Here is a 19,126-nt window from a genome sequence, read left to right on the forward strand (position 1 = left end):
AGTTATGGTGGAGTAGTGGTTTGCACTCCCACCTCATACCCATTTTGTGTGATAGATCGACACAACGTGCTACAGAATTGTGAAGAGGAAGGAAATTTATGGGTTTTTTTTAGTAAATAAAAATCTGAAAGGTGTGGTGTGCAAAAGGTTTCATACTCCCTGAGTCAATACTTTGTAGAGCTGCAATTTATGCCATTTTCATAACTACTATTATTGTTCATTGGATGATGTATTGTTTGTGGTTTTTATTTGATCTTGTAATAAGACAAGGATGCGGGGATCTGGAGCCAAATGCGCCCAACTTTCAAGAAATTTCACGAAAACTGACCTATTTCTCCCTTTATTTCAAATTTTGTGGACATCAGACGATCTTTAGCGGTGATTCCAATCTTCTGGTTTACATTAGATCAGATCTCCGGCCTTCACATGATACATTAGTTGAATTTTCAATTGCACCTCTCAGTAAGATAACCATGGATGAATCGGAGAAACAAAAAAAAGATGCATTCAACATGGATAGGCGTTTGCTCTCCCTGCCTAATAAGCTGGTTGACCTGTGTGTCATGTGGAGGGAAAGTAGCAGGACTGGCTAAAATAGGAAGAAAAGAAAACTGGTTTGAAGGGAGGACTGGTGAAGGCAACACCTGGTTTTGGTTAACTTATTATGAAACACAATATAGGGGTTGCATGGTGGTGCAGTGGTTGGTGCTCTTCCCTCACAGCCAGGCCCAGGATCAAACACAGTGTTGAGTTTACATGTTCTGGCATTTCCTCCTACAAAAACATGCAATGTGATGCAAATTGTTGACCCTAAATTTCCCCTAGGAGTGAGTGTGATTACCCTGTGTAGTCTGCCCGTCACCTCGCCCATATTAAAGTGGGATTGGTTCCAACGACCCTGCACGTGGCAGTATTAGATTAAATAAACCTTTATTCACCCCACAAGTGAGAAATCGCAGTATCATGGGAGCAGCAAAAGAAAATAGGAGAATTGAAAATAATGATTATAATGAAAACACGCGTGTACAGTTCAAATGTACTCAATTGCCCCCATGTAGGAAATAAGTGTTGCTCAGGAGAATCAAGTGTTTATTGCACAGGAAACAAATGCTTCAGCTGATCGTGAGACGCTCCTTTCAATTAAATGTCGACCTTTTAAACAACTTGGTGGATCGACCACATCTTTCCGGGGAAAAAAAAAAAACTCGGGACCGCGCGTCGCGTGGCTCCCCGTTCCCCTCCAGCACTGTAAATTCCACCTTAAGAGCCCCTCTCGAGTGAAACTTTTCGCGGCAAACCCCGTCGCTCCACCTTAAGCGCACACGCGCACGCAGGAGGCGTTCAGCGAGGTTTCCGCTTCTCCGGGGCTCCGAGTCGGACCGCGGCTCACCAAAATCTCCGTGTGTCGCGTGTGAGGCTGACGCACCAAGGTGGGAGAGAGAAAAAGAAAAAGAAAAAGGGAAAAAAAAAAAAAAAAAAAAACTGCAAAAAGAGAACCAACAAGCCGAGAGGAGAAGATGTCGGAATCCAAGTACCGCGAGTGGATCCTGGACACTATCGACTCGCTGCGGTCCAGGAAAGCCCGGCCGGACTTGGAGAGGATCTGCCGAATGGTCCGGAGACGACACGGGTCCGAGGCCGACCGAACGTGCGCGGAACTGGAGAAACTGATCCAGGAGCAGACCGTGCTCAAAGTTAACTACAAGGGCTCTATCTCGTACCGGAACGCCGCCAAGGTTCAGCGGAGGAGCAGAAAAAAATACGATGCGTCTTTAGCGACGGCTGCGAGGAGGAGCGCGGCGGAGGACGCCAGTCACTCCGACCTGAGCAACGGGGACAGCGCGCTGGGTCCGGCGGACCAGGACGACGACGACCTGGAGGTTCGTGTGTGTGTGTGTGTGTGTGTGTGTGTGTGTGTGTGTGTGTGTGTGTGTGTGTGTGTGTGTGTGTGTGTGTGTGTGTGTGTGTGTGTCATTGTCATGTCACATCACGGCAACATTAACAGGTGGAGGCGCTGCGAGCGGCGGGGTGCTTCGTGAACGCGGTGGAAAACAGCGTCTTTATTTGTGTGTGTGTGTGTGTGCGTGTGTGTGTCGGAGTGAGACGCGGGGAGTGGTGCGGGGAGTGATTTGCAAGTGCACCCACAACTGCCGCAGACGGGGAGCGGCGGTTGGACCGCTCACGAGCGCTGCCGAGGTGGAGGTGCGCGTGCAGAGGAGGAGTGCGGCGGTTTCTTTCACGCACCGAAAACACTTTTAACAGGCGCTGCGATCACGAGACGTGAAAAGTTGTTTGCGTGTGCGTGCGTGTTTGTCCGCGGCAGCGCGAGCCTCCATTATCAGCGGCAGAAAAGCGCTTTTTCAAGCCCCAAACTCGGCTTGGAGCGAAAGGGAGGGGGGGAGGCATCAAGTTCCCCTCAAACGGCTCGATTTGAAGCGGAAGTGGCGCAGACTTGCTATCAAAATAAAGGCAGTGGTACTGCGTGGTTACATGGTGTGTTTGCGATTGCAAACCGGACGTGAACCCGTTTGTTTTGATTGAGGCTAACTTGACTCTCTGGGAGTGGGAGAAAGGGGGAAAAAAGTCTTTAAACATCGCGGATGTGGAATCTTGACAAGGGACGGTGGGACATTGATTGTTTTATCTCGGTGCTAAATAAAGGCAGACCCCTCCAGGCCTTGTCACGACAGTCGCGTCCACGCAAACGTCTCAGCCAATCCACGTTACGCCTGGCACTTAAAAAACACGAACATCACTCCGTGCCGCACTACGAAACCTCTCCAAAATACACAACACTGCGTGCCAAAGTACTTCTGTTGGACATTTAACCAGTTCCTTCGTGCAAACTGCGTCCGTGCTCGGAGCGATGGGCGACCGTCGACGCAGTGCATAAAGTCGAACCCCTAGATCCATTATCGGACACCCAGCCAAGCCCGGTCACGTCTGACGCTCGATGTGTGTGTGTGTGTGTGTGTGTTGTTATTGCCTCCTCGTCCCGTGCAGCGACGGCATCTCCATTCACTGTTTGTGAAGACGAGCCACAGCAGTGCGAACTAATAAAATATGCAGGAGCCGCTTTTACTGGAAGACCTGAAGTAACGTTGACGGCTCCACAAAGTGTCCGTCCGGCGCTGCGCTCGATGGCGGATGCGCCTGTCCGATTCGGGTTAAGCTGAGATCGCGTTGACTTTGTTCCCCGAAAGACACGCGTGTCTCTATTAAATTACTTTGATCAGGCGCCTTTCGTGGGGTTGTTATGTTGTTGTTTTTTGTTAGTTTTTTTTTGTCGGAGGTCAATTGTAGACGGTGACGTGTCCGATAACGGGCTCATTTGCGTTACTCTTTCCCTTTTTTTCCCCCCCCCTTCCTTTTTTTCTCCTCAATCGTCGACCCGTGCAAAGTCAAAGTAGACGTGCGATCTTGACGCCTGGTTCTCAGTGTGACTGCTTTGCTGCGTCGAGTTAAAGATGTCGTTGTTTTTTTGTTTTTTTTCTGTCTCGGCCCTGGAAGAAGCGCTCCGGTGAAAGAGCCTCAGACACAATGGCGAGGTCTTTGCCGCGGCTCCCACAACTCCATGCGCACTTTGGAGGAAATCTGGAAAATCCCACCAAAACGCCTCCTGTCGGCCCCCCCTTTTTCTTTCTCCCTTCTCCTGCTGGTTTAAATCACCAATCAAGCAGCAGGCCTCTAAAGGCAGGGGCGCACCGAGATCACCGGCTGTTTAATGACACACTGGTGGGTGGGTGGAGGGGGGGTCACGGTGGACTCAGCCCCCCGGGTGGTGTTTGCTCGTGGTGACCGTGTCTCGGGTGAAAGTTAAGTGAAATGCAGTGAGACGTGTGAATGCCGTACCGGCAGCTGTGCGCGAGGAGCGGGGCGGGCTTTAGCGCGCGCTTCTGGACACGCATTCGCACGCAAGGTAATTTTTCACGCCGTCGACAAAGCGCCCCCCCCCCCCCCCTCAAAACCGCCCTGGAAACGGATATAAAAACAACAACAACAAAAATAAACAACTAGTTGTAACACAATCAGCTACGTGAGATGCAGAGAGACGTGCGTGATGTCTGCGGAGTGAAGCGTGGCTGCGCCGCGCGGCGCAGAGCAGAGGAGAGGAGACGGACTCCTGCAGGCATCCAGGCAATAATTTACCACCACAGCGGTCAAATTGCGACATCTGTATGAGCGCGTTTTCATGTGACACCCGCAGCCCGCAATTAGTGCGACTCAATGTGACAACAATGCCCAACAATAACACTCTGGGAGCTTTGCCAGATTTTTTTTTTTTTTTAAAGTTGTCACAATACGATTGTTTGTTTTCACTCTGGCAGAATTCAAAGTGAGTATCTTCCCAAGCTGCTTGGTAATTCAGAAATAAAATAGATAACTCAGTGTTGATTTAAGAAGTGTGCATATATAAATATACATATATATATATATATATATAAGTTTTGAATGTCTTCATGAATGGGACGTTCCATGTTGCTCCCATGTCCTGCAGGCGGACACCTCCATGGCCATGGACACAGACAGTAATGCAGATGAAGAGGGAGCCGATGAGAGCCGGGATGGGGAGGATGGACCCTCTCCTGGTTCCACTCACGAAGAGACCCCCGAGCATTGCGCTGCCCCTGTGAGAGCCGTCTCTGCCCCCTGCTCCCCCTCCGGTGCTCGGCCCGGCTCCGGCCCTGGCGCCGGCCCTGGCTCCGGCCCTGGCTCCGGCTCCGGCCCCGGCTCCGGCCCCGGCTCCGGCCCTGGCTCGGGTCAGGACTGTGCCTCTTTCCAGAAAGCTGGTGAGAGGCCCAGCTCCTTGCCCCCTTCCAGCCCCAGGGCCCTCGCACACAATGACTGGGCTTATGATTCTGCTGTGTGCCCAGTGGAGCGCCAGCTCCCAGGAATGCAGAGAGACAAAGGTATTCTCACTGCAGCCAGCATTATATAAGACTAATATTGTATTTTATGATGCTCATACTTAGCTTTGACACTAGATATAAAGTAGGAATGGAAGTTGTTTTTGTTTTTTTTAACCATTCTGAATAAGTGTTTGCTGTGTATTCACACAGAAATGCCATAAAAAATGTGGAATGAGCCTGCTGATCCACTGGCCTGTTTTTATCAATTAATGAGTCGTTTTTAAAACATTTAATGGAGCATTGGTTTTTAGGTGATCAAACGATTCATTCATGTAATTGTCATCTATTTAGCAACAGAAATATGGTCAGACTAGCCAAGATGATCCATCTCCTGCACTGCTTCATCCATCTCAGAGTTGTACTGAGCAGTGGTACTGGTGCCAATCCCAGCTGAAGATTGGCACCAGTCCATCACAGGACAAACACACACACACACACCCTTAGAATCACCAGGTAAACCCGGACCTGCACAGGGAGAACATGGAAGCGACATTATGTGTAATGAGTTGACTCTTTCTCCTCAGCGACCACAAAGCCAGCGATCCTCCCAGTGAACTCCACCCCCTGCACATTAAACAACGTCAAGAAAGAAGATGCAGGCAAGGTGGAGGACAGCAGCCTTTCCTCCGACCAGTTGGTACCAGACTACGCAGCACGGCCGGTAATTTGCACCGAGCAGCATCTGTTTGCTTTCCGTTTCTTTGATCCTGTCGATTCTTACCTGACGTTTCAATGCTGATTTTCCTTTTCTTTTGTTGGGCCAACAGGACGACACAAAAAATGCGTCTGATGGGAAATCACAAGCGCTGCCTTTGCCGTCTGACAACTGTGAGTTCCAGCCTGTTTCAGTTTTCTCTTGCAGAGGGCAGATTGGTCGCTCTGCCATTTTAGAACAATGGTTCCCAACCAAACACACACGAGAAGAATTAATTAGTGACAGCTCATTCTGCTGGGTGTTTTTTGCCTTTTCTTTAGTACATGCCTCAAGGCCTGCTCAGGATTTTTCGAATGCTTCCCGAGCTGGTCCTGCTACCTTTCATTCGGGTGGTGTCGACTCTGACTCTTAGAAAGTACCTGCTCCTTCATGTTTTTAGTGAAATATGTTCTATGACTCACGGTTGTTTTTAAAGCTCGGGGAGTCAGGCTTAACAGTTGGAAGTTTTGATGATATAACATCAGGATCTTCGGTCCAGAACAATGAATGACAATGGAAACAAAACACCTCAGAGCATTTGTGATACTTGAAAACGTGTGTATATACAGAAGGCATGAGCTGGAAAAAAAAAACAACCCAAAGACGGGGAAATGGTGTTACTAAAAGCCCCGGGGTATGTTCAAAATGGATCTGAGGAAGGGTTTTGAGACCACAGAGAGCAAACACCCTCTTCCTGTAGGAGGCTATAGTGCAGCTTTCAGTGTGTTTGTCGTGGGAAAGGAGATCTCTTCAACAGACCTCCAGACAAATGGCTGCCACAGAACGAAAGAAGCAAATGAGACACTAATGTTGTCATGTTGCTTTATACCTACAGCGGGGGTGTCAAACTTAAGGCCCGTGGGCCAAAACCGGCACGCAAGAGGCTGCAATCCGGCCCACAAAACCCACCAAGCAAATTGTAAAAACAGCAAATTGAATTTTTGACACAGCTTTCGTAAGAGTAGTGGACAGACTGCAACACTGAAACCCGAGCGAAGATCTCGGTGATGCTGCCACGGAACGAGCTGGAGCCTCAAAGTCATGCTGTCGGCGTGAGTTTATAAAAACATGAATAATGCATCACTTACAAGATGTGCTTTTGTTTGGGTTTTTTAACATTTCACTGTATTTTTGCACCAGAACATATTAAGATTTGCTTTATGTTGATATTGCAGTAGTGTTTGATACTAATTGCTCAGATTTGGGAAGACATTCGTATTCTCTACCAGGACAAAATTTAAATGGAAATATTATGGCACTATTTTACCGGTGCGCCCCCGCTCAGGATGAGAACAGGGTGCATGTGGCTCCTGAGCTAAAATGAGTTTGACAGTCCTGATCTACAGTGTCAAACACAATTCAGATGTAGAATCCAGTTTGACTTCTGTGAGCTCCGACCAGAGAGCTGATATACAAGTATAATGAATCGCGACAATTTCAAAGGTTTTCTTCTGTTTCGGTGCAAATAAAGTAGAAGTACCTTCTGAAAACCTGGCGCAGGTTTTTGCTCTTTGATGCCGATGCTGTTTCATTAGCTGGTTGGCTGTATACCATAGAGCGCTCCTCCACCGAGCCCCCGCTGTACTGAACCGTGAAGCATCTCTAATAGGAAAACATAGCACGCCGTGACAGTGGGCGTCTCGGTGAGGAAAACCAGAACCCATGGCAAAAGCATCTTTTCCATTTAATCTCAACGCTGTGGCTGCTGGTTTCACGTCACACTGCTGCGCTCCGGTGGTGTGAGGCCGAACTTTGAAAAGCCCCCCCCCCCCAAAAAAAAATATCATCAAACGTTAACTTGATCTGCGGGAACTTTATTTCGCCCAGTAATGCTGAAGCGTCAAGCTCTGCGGACGATCTCAGGCCAAAAGGTAGAAGCAGGTTAAATTCAGTGCACGGCGAAGTTAATTTAAGATGTTGTACTTTTCATAAAAGAGTAAAGATGTTGGATTGATGCTTCTGTTAATTGTCAAACGGTCACATTAGAGACGCAGTCTTTAAAGTTGATCTTGTTGTGAAGCTATACGACGACACTAATCAGAGGGTAACTAGTGTTTGACTGGACAGAAAAAAACCTCTATATGTCGATATAAAGAGCCCGCCCATTATGCACCATCTCCTATATTCTCCCAGGAGGAAGACAGTGGTGGCAAGAATTGGTTGTTTGCCACGTACAGACTCGTCGTTACAGTTCTCTCCACTCCACACTCTGCACTTTTACTAGAAAGCAGAGAACAGATGCAAATTTATTATAACGCAGCCGCCCGTCTGTCCTCAGGTGCACTGAAGAAGATCGACATTTCATCCTTCACAGCCGCTGAAGACAGCCTCCTGAACGGAGGCAAAGAAGATGAAGTGTGAGTCGAGAGTTTAATAGTTTGATCAACTCTTACCCGTTAATTTATTATTTTTCTTTTTACGTTTGAAAACTAGAGATTCCTGCCTAAACTGGGACGCTGTCACAGTGTTTTACACGAGCCGCAGCTTAAAAGACATAGACCAATGAATATTTAACGGTTTGAACATTGTAGTATGCATATAAGTGAGCAATAAATCTCGACGCAGGTAACAGTTTAAGTTCAGTCATGTTGGATTGAAACGGTAGGAAATGTCACACTGAGCGAGATTCTGAGCCTTTTAGCAGTAATTACCTTCACTGGAAGCGAGGTGATTGGCCTCTCAGCTCCATGTCGGGCTTGCAGATCGCCCCATCATGATTCCACCTGCATGACCTGAGAGGATCTTTAACAAGTCGAATCAGCGGCACAGTGAGTCGCCAGAAAGCAGGACGGCAGGTTGACCTCCGCTTGTTTGTGCCTCCAGCTTAGTGAAGAAGGAGAAGATGAGCCAGAACTTGCTGCAGTGGACCGTGGCAGACGTGGCCAGCTACTTCTCAGCGGCAGGTTTTCCAGAGCAGGCTGTGGCGTTTCGAACACAGGTCAGTGCAAAACCACCGGGCCTGACATGGAGAGGCGCCACACACACACACACACACACACACACACACACACACACACACACACACACACACACACACACACACACACACACATCTTATCTCCTCAGCTGACGCGTCACAAGTACAAAAACCTTTTTCTGTCCTCTCGCAGGAAATCGATGGGAAATCTCTTCTCCTCATGCAGCGCAGTGACGTCTTGACGGGGTTGTCAATCCGCCTCGGCCCTGCTCTCAAAATCTACGAGCGCCACGTGAAAGTGCTGCAGAGAACCCACTTCCTGGAATACGAAGACCTCTGAAGGAGGCGATTGACGCGACGGACGATTCTGCATTGACTCAGACATGCATGCAGTGCCCTCTCTCCCATCTGGCTTCCTCCCGCCGGCCCTTCACATGCAGCGCGTGGAGAGGAGAGAAGGCGGAGGTGGGAGGCACTTTCACTGTGAGAATGACCAGAAACTGAAAGACAGTCATCCTACCTCTCATTAAGATCTTTGGTTTTCATTTCACCCCCGTGGCTCCTCCGCTGAGGGAACGGACTTCCACACTGGCAGTGTGTTTTCAAGGTGGAGCGCCGCCGCCCTCCCTGCAATAGTGAAACACTTGGCTGCTCCAGCCAGCGAAGGGGGCGGAGCTTTGCCTCCATGCGGACCGTCTCTGGGCTCACGGGCCCACGCTGACATGACCGCGTGGCGCTGCGGCCAAAGTCTCATCCGTTCCGAGTGTCCTCTCTGTATCTGCTATTCCGTAAGTCCAGAAACTGCTCTTAAGACGCAGATGGACACAAAGCACATGAGTGTATTGTTTTCTCTTTGTTTAGAATGGCTTCAACATGTTTCAATAAGTCAAGGCTCCATAACCGAGTCTGATTCCTGGCTTATCAAGCCACTGATAGCTGCTGTTTTAGTTTATGTCTCCAGTTTCATTCCAATACTGAGATATAACCCACACGATATACTACTACCTGATCTCATCTTGTTTTCTTGTTCCATCCTTATTCAAAAGGATCGTGGTCCAACATTACAGTCACATTTGAGGGCACAATGTCGGAAAAAAAAAAAAAAACTCACATATATAGTGTCATGAAATATGGTTTTATACACGAGGAAAACAGTAATAACTTCCAAGAAATGTTATTGTACAATCCAGCTGCTCGACGCCTGTTTACAAAGCAGCAATATTGATGAAATGCAATACTTAATGTTCTCATCTGTTTGGAGTTTGTCCGGTTTCGCCTTGTGTTTTGATCTAAACCAGCCACTTGAATTGTAACATTCCACTCGATGTGGTCCACATCTCTCGCGTATCTTCTCATCTTTTTACCTGTAAGACGGACAATTCTACCAGAGTCGCAAATAAAACTCTCGTCTCTGCATTCAACTGTTTGGTTTTGTCGTCACTTAATGCTCTTGGATGGACTGATTCACCGCGAACAAAACATTCCAACGCATATAAAAGTTTATCCAGGCGCTGTTTGACCAAAACAAAGAGTCTTGTTTTGGACAGTTTGCGAGAGGCACATTCAGCGGGTATCAGAATAAGTTTGGATACAATGGCTTTCGGAGCATAAAGGTCGCTTTAGGATCAGTCCAATCAGAGGGACTGTGTGAGCTGCTTGACACCACAAAGCCAGCCGCTCCAGGCTGCACACTAGTTTGACAATGCAGATTAGCTTCTTGGTTTCCCGGCTCGGTGGGAATCTCCACTGATTAGACTGCCAAGAGCTGTGAAAGTAATGAGATTTAGTCTGAACCGCGCTCCCCGTTGATTATCTTTACAACTCATAAAAGTAGCAAAACATAAAGGACATTGTGTCTCTTCAATATGACATACGACATTAAGGTAAGACTTTTGCTGCTGTTCACTAGCGTCTCTCAGTCTCAGACAGTCCAACACTCACCAATCCCACACTCGGTGATTCACGGGTGAAAACTGACACACACAGTCCGTTTGACCAAAATGCATGTGTGCATTTAAACATAGGATCCAATCACAAAGGAGTAGGATGGACGGAGCAACCGCTGCTTTGGGATGCCCGGCGCTACAGGATGAAGGGCAGTATGGAGGAGCGCAGGGTGGGATAATCTCTGAACTCCTTTAAGTAGCTGCGGTGTTTGCCCCGAGCCCACACGGTCATCTGGATGAAGGCCACCAGGGTGAAGAAAGCCACAGGCACACACTGGGTCATCACTGTGAAGCCAATCCAGGAGCCCACCTGGAAGCAAGAAGGTCCCCACAGGGTGAGTCGGACTGGTGCCTGCAGGTGCTGCGTGTGGCCAGCAGGTGGCAGCAACACTGAAGTCCAGCACTAAAAAGGCTTACCGTTACAGTGATGAACCGCTTGCGTGTTCATTTAAAATGGTTTAAATGCAGTCTGTCTATATGAAATGATATTCTAATGAAAAAAAAATGCATCTAAAGCGCATCAAAAAAGCCATATGATGTAAATATATAGATGTAAAAATAGAACCACAGATTTTTTTTAGAGCAGCCTCCATGTTTTTTTTTTTATATTTTGTTTAACCACATGGCTAATAATTCTTGTAATGGAAAATTCATAAAGTGAAGTTTTGACAACTACAACAGTCTATAAACTCAGTAGATTGATAAACAACATGATGGAAATTCTCTTTGTCCCCATTGTTTGGTGTGAGTAGGTTTAGACTTGATGGGTCTTTAGAATGATTTTGCAATGTTATTTTTTAACATCTTTTTTATCTGTTAATAGATGTGTTTATTGTGATAAGTAAAAAATATTCTGTGTTACTGATCATTGGTATTAGAGTAGCAATGTTGGTGATTATAAATGTATTTTTAATTTTGAATATTCCTGCGGTCCTGCACTTGTTTGTTTTGAAGAGTTTTCTTTTAAGTTGAGAGAAGATTTAAAAGGACAAATAAAGTGAGAAGTAATATATAGTATAGGTGTGTTTCTGTTCTGGGAGTTAAACTCTCAGTGAAGAACTTACAGGTAGTAGTTAAAGTAGTTAAATTTAAAAAAATTAAGAAGCTGTTAAATACAAAATAATTCAGGGTTATAAGTCAAAGTGATGATGAGAGAAAGGGGGTATCAATATTAAAATTATTACATTTTTAAGTTCTTTAGATCTTTCTTTTGTTGTTTTGTTTGTAAGTTGCACATATCCTAAGTTATTCTGAAGAATTCAAGCCACCAACTTCAACCTATTCCTTTTTCTTAGGCAGTTAAAGTGAACACTATTTGTTTTTGTTTGTATTAACTATGTGTTGAACTATGACCAGAAATAAACTATTCATTCATCCATTCATTCATTCATCCATTCATTCATTCATTCATTCATTCATTCATTCATTCATTCATTCATTCACTCACAAGCTCATTCATTACACCTCCCAGCTGTTTCCAAAATGTAAATGATCCTAACTCTGGCCATCAGAACACCCATGATATGGTTGCTGTTTTTTAATTATGTGGTTGGAGATAGAATAAAAATGAACAAATAAATGTTCATTATTCACATAAAGAATAATCCCAGTGGAATGTGGCAGGGAGATGTGTCATTGAAGACAAAAAATAAAATAAAATAAAATAAAATAAAATAAAATAAAATAAAATAAAATAAAATAAAAAAAAAGTCAATGGATAAATTGCACTCATACTGCTTTCATTCTGTAGTGCTGGTCTTGTGCTGATTTTCAGTACAACAGCACTTCCTCTGTCTGATGTGGCTTGAAGATGCGTAAATAAGTGGAGTTAGCAAAAGAACTCACATATAGATTTAATTTCTTCACTCAAGTGAAAGTTCTGAATTGTATTCAGGTAAAAATTAGCAAGTAGCTTTATTATTTTCTAAAATAAAAAGAAATAACCTCGTAGAACTCCATATAAAGATATCGATCAATTCCATTCAAAGCAATAAAAAGACTTATAATTCAATCATCATCGATAGAACTCAATCACGGATTAGTAAAATTCTGTAGCTTCAGATATTTAATCCCTTGTAACTCTGAATCGTCCTCATTGCAAAAGAGTAAAGAACCATTTGAAGAAAGTTTACAATAGAAAGTAGCGAAATTTAAAAATATAATACTCAAAATAGTTAAGCGGTACAAGAAGTACAAATACTTAATTACTGTCAACATTATTGCTGTTTAAACAATCAACAGTAAATTCCAAATGTGCAGAATTTTGTCAAATGTTAAGTGACACATTCTATAACATGCTTTCTGTGTAACGACTCACTTCGTACGTGTAGTTTGGACAAGAGACGAGCCAAAAGATCCATGTGAAGGGATTTTTGGTGGGGTAGGGAATCTTCTTGGTTTTTGAACCTGAAATGATGAGAAAATATTATTCTACTGTGCTTTTGCTCTCAACTCAAGGCATCGCTACGCTGAATTATTTATGTTCATGCGTCACCTGAAGATTTGAGGTTCCGAAGTGCAACGTGGATGGAGAAGTTCCCCACTTGACAGAACTGCAGGAGTAAAGTCACGGAAGGATGAGCGTCTGCACAACAAGACGCTGGATTCAGCATGCGGACGATGACCAGGTAGGAACGTTGAACTTACCAGGAAAATATAAAGACCCGCATTCACCTGCTGCTGCCCGTAATCTGTCCGCGTGTCACAGGAGAATGGATTAACATGGAAGTCAACTTTGACTGATGAGCTAAAGTGAGAACTGCTGTGGTCAGCACTTACAGGGTGGGGTGTAGAGCGGGTGGTTAATGTAGTATGCCATCCAAGCTGCGGAGCACCAGTAATAGCCACAGTTCTGGAATAGAAAGTAGGACTATAATAAGTCAAAGTGTCTGAAAAGAGCTCCCCATAGTTCTAGTCAAGGTTTCCCAGAACACTGTGATAGACGCAATGCTTGAAGTTGGGGGTGCGCGGAGCAGTTACCTTGAAAATGTTTCTGAGAGGCATGGTCCCGTGGGAGATACGGTGAACAAACAGAGTCTCCAGGATCCTCTTGATGTAGTGGAAGGAGTGACACATGCAGGCCAAGCTGCAGCAGGGCAAACGCATGCACGAACACACACGGAATTCAGCTGTGATTAATACAAGGCAGTCGGTCACACTTGGCCCTGACTCAGTGTCTACATAGCAATACGCTTTTCAACTGTTTGTCATGTCGAGGAGGGATCTGTGTCAAGCCCTGGATTGTGTGAGGCCTGGCACGGACATCACAGCAGATCCCCGAAAATACAAGCAAGCAGACACTCACTGTACAACCCAGATTTTGCTGGTGGTGAAGTCATATTTTGGAGAGTAGATGAAGGGAAGGCGGAAGTAGAACATTAAGTAGATGACCAGTGGGCCGACACACTCTGAGAGGAAGACCTGAGGCGAGAAAGAAGACAGAGGAGCTTTAAGCTTCACGTTCATTTATGGCCATTATTAATAATTAATCATTTGAACTGTTAATTTTTTGGATTGGAAAAACCCAACCAGAGCAACTCCAGGGTCTGTCAGTCCCGACACTCTGCCAAAAGCAGAACATGCAACTGACACCGTCATGGCGCCGGCCTCTTTAACAACTAATCAGAAACTGACACCAGGACACCTCGACTTCTCACGACTCACATGTTCGGACCACTGCAGCGCGGCCAGCAAACAAGACACTAAGACCTCCTGTAATACCTGCTATCCACAAATGATCTGATCAAGAGAAGCAGCGCAGCTGAGAGGGAAGCGGACCCCTGAATCAGCAGCTCCTGGTGATCTCTGCTGGGGCGCCGGCATCAGCCCGAGGCCCCGCGGGTCGGTAAAGACAGCGAACAGACAGGCTGGGTGGCCAAGGGTGAGTGAAGAGGTACGGTGAAAGGCAAGTGAGAGGTCAGGGGGATAAACACCTTTGGGAGAAATGGGGCCACGAGATTAAATGTCCTCGGACAGAAGGCAGACGGAGCAGGAGGAGGGGGAGAAACCGCCCACCGCAAATCACCTCTATCTGTCACTGAGCAATGATATTTATAATCAAGAGTTATTGAGTAGGTGAGAGGGTGTCTGTTTATTTATAAAGGACAAGAATTTTAAAAGACAGTTCCCGTGGTTTCGGATGTTTCAGCAAATTAAGTGGAGCCTGACTTTGCAGTGGCACAGCGGCGCCCTGGCAGTGAAGAATATTGGATTTATCAGCATAGAAATATCTGAATTTAAATAGACTTTATGAATGAATTCAGTCTTTGAGGAATAAATGGGATGAAACATCTTATGAATCAGCATGTGTGAAAGTAACAGATTACAAACAGTCACGGTAAAGTAATCAAAGTAAGGAGGTCTTTTCTTTTTTGTGATTTAATGAGTACTTATTAAAATAGAACCCTTTATTAGGCCAGGTGACCTCATGTCATGAATCATGAGTCTGTTTAGACAAGTTTTATAATTTGCATATATAATAACAAACCACAGTATACAGTATCTGCTTTGTACTTACTATACATTGATATAAACGCTGCCATGTTTCACCCCATTTGTCTTGAAAAGCATCCTTTTACCTCCAGTCAGCGCACGAGGTCGCCTGATTTATGCTTTCACCTTAAAAATCTGGTCAAATATGAAAAAATCATAATATCTAATGGCAGTGCCCATAAAAGAAGTGACATGAAAGACATCAGAGGAGTGATCAGCGTAGCGTTTGAGGTAAAAACAAACAAACAAAAAAGAATGCAGATTTCATTGCAGGACAGTGACGATTAATAGTGTGGGAGGTGTATGTATTTCAAAACCTCTTATCAATGAGAAAAATATAAGGTTTTTTAAGCTATACATCATGAAATAACTGTGATTTTGGTCCGTTTCAATTTATTCTAAATGAATTGTGACAAAAGTTTGGTTAATTTTTCAGTTTTGTGACTTTGAAATCATCTTGTTAAACTAATAAACTAAACTAATCGTACTTTATTAATCCCCTTGAGGAAATTCTTTTTTTCCACATTGGCCAATTCCACTTCTGGGATGCGGAAGTGGGGCCACATTACGGCGCTCCATGGGAGCTGGTGGGGGTCAAGGGTCAGGGGTCATGCTCAGGGACGCACAGTGGTGTGGTGACAAGTCAGCTGTGGAATTCAAACCTGCAAACTCTTGATTCCAAGTCCACTTCTCTAACCTCTGACACACCACTGCCACAGAAATTAAATACCTTTAAAGAAAGCACTTTCAAGTTTTTAATATCAAGTATTTAAAAGTAGATACTTGAATGTCTAAATATCCACAAAGTCATTTGTACTTCTCCTTAAGTATTCTTTTACCGACGGTACTTTACTTGAATTAAGTTCAATTGGGGGAAATAAGACGTGAAATAAACTGAAAGAAGTAACTAATGCACTGTTTGTCCATAAAAGCTGTGTGTTCTTGCTCAGGCACACTCACAGTCCCCCATGTGAGTTGGGGTCCGAGGTCACTGAAGTAGAAGCTGGCTGTGGTTCCCACCGGAAGCGTCTGCAGTACTTCTTCATCCCTCAGACACTTGGCCTCTGGGAAACGTCATGGCACACAAATATCAGCCACGTCAGGACCAGACAAAGTTACATGACATCATCACAACACCCGTCAGTCAGCTCATCAACAACAAAAAAAAGAAAAATCAAATTTTGCCGTATGAAAAGAAGATATTGGAGCACACATACTTGGATCCAAGCGCAGGGACTGTCGGGCTGGATACCACTTTGGATCTGTCAAATATAAGAAGCAATTTTACTCAGAACAGCATGAAGAGATAACGGATCTCGAAGTCTGCATCAACAAAAGATATTTTCCTTTAACCTGGAAAATATATCAACGGCAATTAAACACTTTTTTTTTGTTGATCCAGAATATCAGAATTATTGACTTACTCACATGATTTGTGAAACAAAGCCTTAATATCCAAAACAGTGGCAGTTGGCTCCACCTACAATCGAAATGTACAAATAGAACACACACATTCGTTCACACACCGCTTTAATGACATTTACACCAAGTGCTAAAAATACCCAAGAATTACTGTCTTTATTGACGTTTCCCTTCTTTTAGAAATGTCAAACTTGCATTTTTACATTTCCATCTGTAACACAAGCCCTCGTGTTATGAACACAACACTCTTTTTATACAAGCAGCTGATGGTGTCTGGGCGGCTGCCGGCCTGCAGTGCGGACGGAGCTGTAGCTGGAATAGAACATTACTACTTCTTAACAGCAACCTTTGCTCAAGAGAAAGCAAAACTGATAATGGCAGCGATTAACAACCTGTTGCAACTTGTGAAGTCAGTCACACCAACGTGCTTGAAAGTCTCTTTTTACTGCACTGCAAAGTGATCAGGCATGGCTAATTCGGGTAACGCTATAAAAAGTTAAAATCATTAAATCTGAAATAGAGTTTGGTGACATTTTTCAGATTGCTGATTGAAACCGACACGCCACAGTCACTTTTTATGCCGAACTTAATATTGTCGCTGTAATCCGACCCCTGCACCGTCGTTATGTGTCCTTTTATAATCATTAAAGCTCATATGAAAGGTGAGAGTCATATAACTCCTCATTATGCGTGGCACTCACCTTGTCCAGCAGCAGGAGTTTCTCTTTAGTCTTTAAATCCACAATCTCCACCTCAAAGTAGACAATCCTTTTGGCTTTTTTCGGGGGTTTTGGTTTTGGCCTCGGGGCAGATTTCTTCTCATTTTCTTGTCCTGGTCCAGTCTTTGCCTCTAAGGCAAGCACATCCATGACAGTGTTTGGACCCAAAACTCAGCAGGATGATGAGAGAATCCCGTATGTGCACAAACGTTGGTCCTCCTCTTGATTGTACAGCTCCTACTTCCTCCTCGCGGAGTCTTTTAAACTCCCCCGATCACCTCGACAGTGTGAGAAGAAGTCCACAAGCAGAAGAGCACAAGTGCTTTCTCTCCCAGATGAAGGGTGCGTACGAGCGATAGAGTGGAGTCCAGATAAGTGAGTTGAAATTAAAGGAGTATTGGCCGACACGTTCCCTCACCTGAACAGCAGCCTCTTCATGATCCACAGCCCCCCTTCATGCTACAAAACGCACTGAAGACGAAACTGGAGAGCCCCAAGGCATAATCCATAGAGCGCCATTTGCAAGGCTAAATATAAGTCGCCTGATTTGCTCTGCACCGGCTTGGTAACCTTGGGAAGCGACACACTGCCTTACCCAGTGACAGATGCCAAAACGCTCTCATTGGAACTACAAGACACATCTTTTGTCCAGCCTGCCCCTTGTTTAGTGGCACAGTGACGGGTCCTTCTGAAAGCCTGATCCATAGGCTGGAGGTCCCCACATGCCAACACTTGCCCCCTCCCCCAGACCACCTGTGAGCCCCTCTACGTCTGAGCACAAGAACAAAGGCTAACGTGGTTATTTTGGGGGCCTGCGTGGCTTTGAGTGCCAGATCATTTCAAAAATACTTTAAGGAGGTTTGAAGTGGGAGGAGGGTTGAAGAAAATGCTGATTGGGTGAAGATTGGAGATGCCTTTCGTCGCACAGGGTCGACTCATCATTGCACATGGCCAACTGCATATCTGTACTCTCGGGGTCTATTTTTAACAAGCAGGAGCAGCACAACCCTGCAGTGAGCCGAGGGGCTACGTGGGCATTCCAAGATCACCTTTGAGCCTCATATTTGAAATATTCCTCAGTAAAACGTAATAATTTGTAATGCCAGTCTTCACAAGGACAACAATGAAATGGGAGACTATTATCCCAAATATACATATAAACTGAACCTGTTTCTCCCTAAAAGACGGTAACGCTTGATGCAGGATCTGATGTAACGTGACCTTTAGCACCGGTCGTCACAGTGGTCAGCCGGACAGGTTATTACTCTCTCTCCATTCACTCTTGACCACATCAATGGAATCATGTATGCATGTTTGTATTTTAAATCATTATGGATATCACATTATCATTCTCATACAAATCCATGTATTGTAGCTTTATCAGCCTCACTGAGGCCCTCTTACCCAATCAGTGCACAGCGTAGCCAGTGAAGATTGCAACGAGGGGGTTTTGCAACTTAATTTCATGTAAATGATCAAGCTTTCTGGTTTTTGTTCAGGCTGTGTCAGAAAGCACTTGATTCTGTTTAGTGTAAGTGTTAAAGCCTGTGGTGTGGATTAATGGGAATATTACTGGTTCACCTCCACAAGCCAGGCAGTGTGCAGGAATGTCACTGCTGACCCCTCCAGCTTTATATGTAATTGATTTCCACTGGTTGCCTCTGGTAGGCACCAAAGAGCACAGTGTAATCAGTGAAACCTTTAACATACATCACATAAGAGGAGCTTCTTTTCATGTGCACAGATGATTCAAACAGCTGACTGAAATATAATGCACCTCAAAGTGGTGCACTGAGAAATGTTTACACCATTCAAATGCGTGTAAATCATCTCAATATATATATTAACTCTGACCATATTTATTCCAGCCTACCTTGTGTTGCAGTTGAAGAGGAATAATTGTGTCTTCACACTGTGATCACGCCATCTTCTGTACGACAAGCGTGTTCAAGCTGACTCTTGGCTTGAGGTTGTACAAAAATATAGTCATTTTCACCTTCTAAAATATATACATTTACCTTTGTTAA

At 45.0% G+C, this 19,126-nt stretch overlaps 2 protein-coding genes across 3 annotated transcripts; one reads left to right on the top strand and one right to left on the bottom strand.

Annotated features, from left to right (window-relative positions):
- The first annotated feature begins 1,371 nt into the window (after positions 1 to 1,371).
- Positions 1,372 to 9,940, top strand: samd1a (sterile alpha motif domain containing 1a). The gene is made up of 7 exons (XM_080487479.1): positions 1,372 to 1,880; positions 4,499 to 4,910; positions 5,435 to 5,571; positions 5,678 to 5,738; positions 7,883 to 7,961; positions 8,428 to 8,542; positions 8,715 to 9,940. The coding sequence occupies exons 1-7, from the start codon at positions 1,518 to 1,520 to the stop codon at positions 8,859 to 8,861; spliced, it is 1,314 nt and encodes a 437-aa protein (XP_080343605.1). The 5' UTR covers positions 1,372 to 1,517; the 3' UTR covers positions 8,862 to 9,940.
- On the bottom strand, positions 9,637 to 17,878 carry tecra (trans-2,3-enoyl-CoA reductase a). 2 transcript variants are annotated; one of them, XM_080487481.1, is made up of 11 exons: positions 17,082 to 17,878; positions 16,387 to 16,438; positions 16,176 to 16,220; positions 15,919 to 16,022; positions 13,772 to 13,887; positions 13,447 to 13,552; positions 13,246 to 13,318; positions 13,114 to 13,157; positions 12,962 to 13,019; positions 12,785 to 12,873; positions 9,638 to 10,777 (listed from the first exon to the last, which is right to left on the bottom strand). In XM_080487481.1, exons 1-11 carry the CDS (start codon positions 17,247 to 17,249, stop codon positions 10,604 to 10,606), a joined length of 1,029 nt encoding a protein of 342 aa, XP_080343607.1. In that variant the 5' UTR covers positions 17,250 to 17,878; the 3' UTR covers positions 9,638 to 10,603. The 2 variants fall into 2 exon arrangements, with proteins under 2 accessions (XP_080343606.1, XP_080343607.1); XM_080487480.1 differs by lacking the exon at positions 13,114 to 13,157 and having other exon boundaries at positions 9,637 to 10,777; positions 12,962 to 13,066; positions 13,242 to 13,318; positions 17,082 to 17,776.
- Between the last annotated feature and the right edge of the window lie 1,248 nt (positions 17,879 to 19,126).

Source organism: Lipophrys pholis (genome assembly GCF_963383615.2).
Source record: "Lipophrys pholis genome assembly, chromosome: 19".
Lineage (NCBI taxonomy): Eukaryota > Metazoa > Chordata > Actinopteri > Blenniiformes > Blenniidae > Lipophrys > Lipophrys pholis.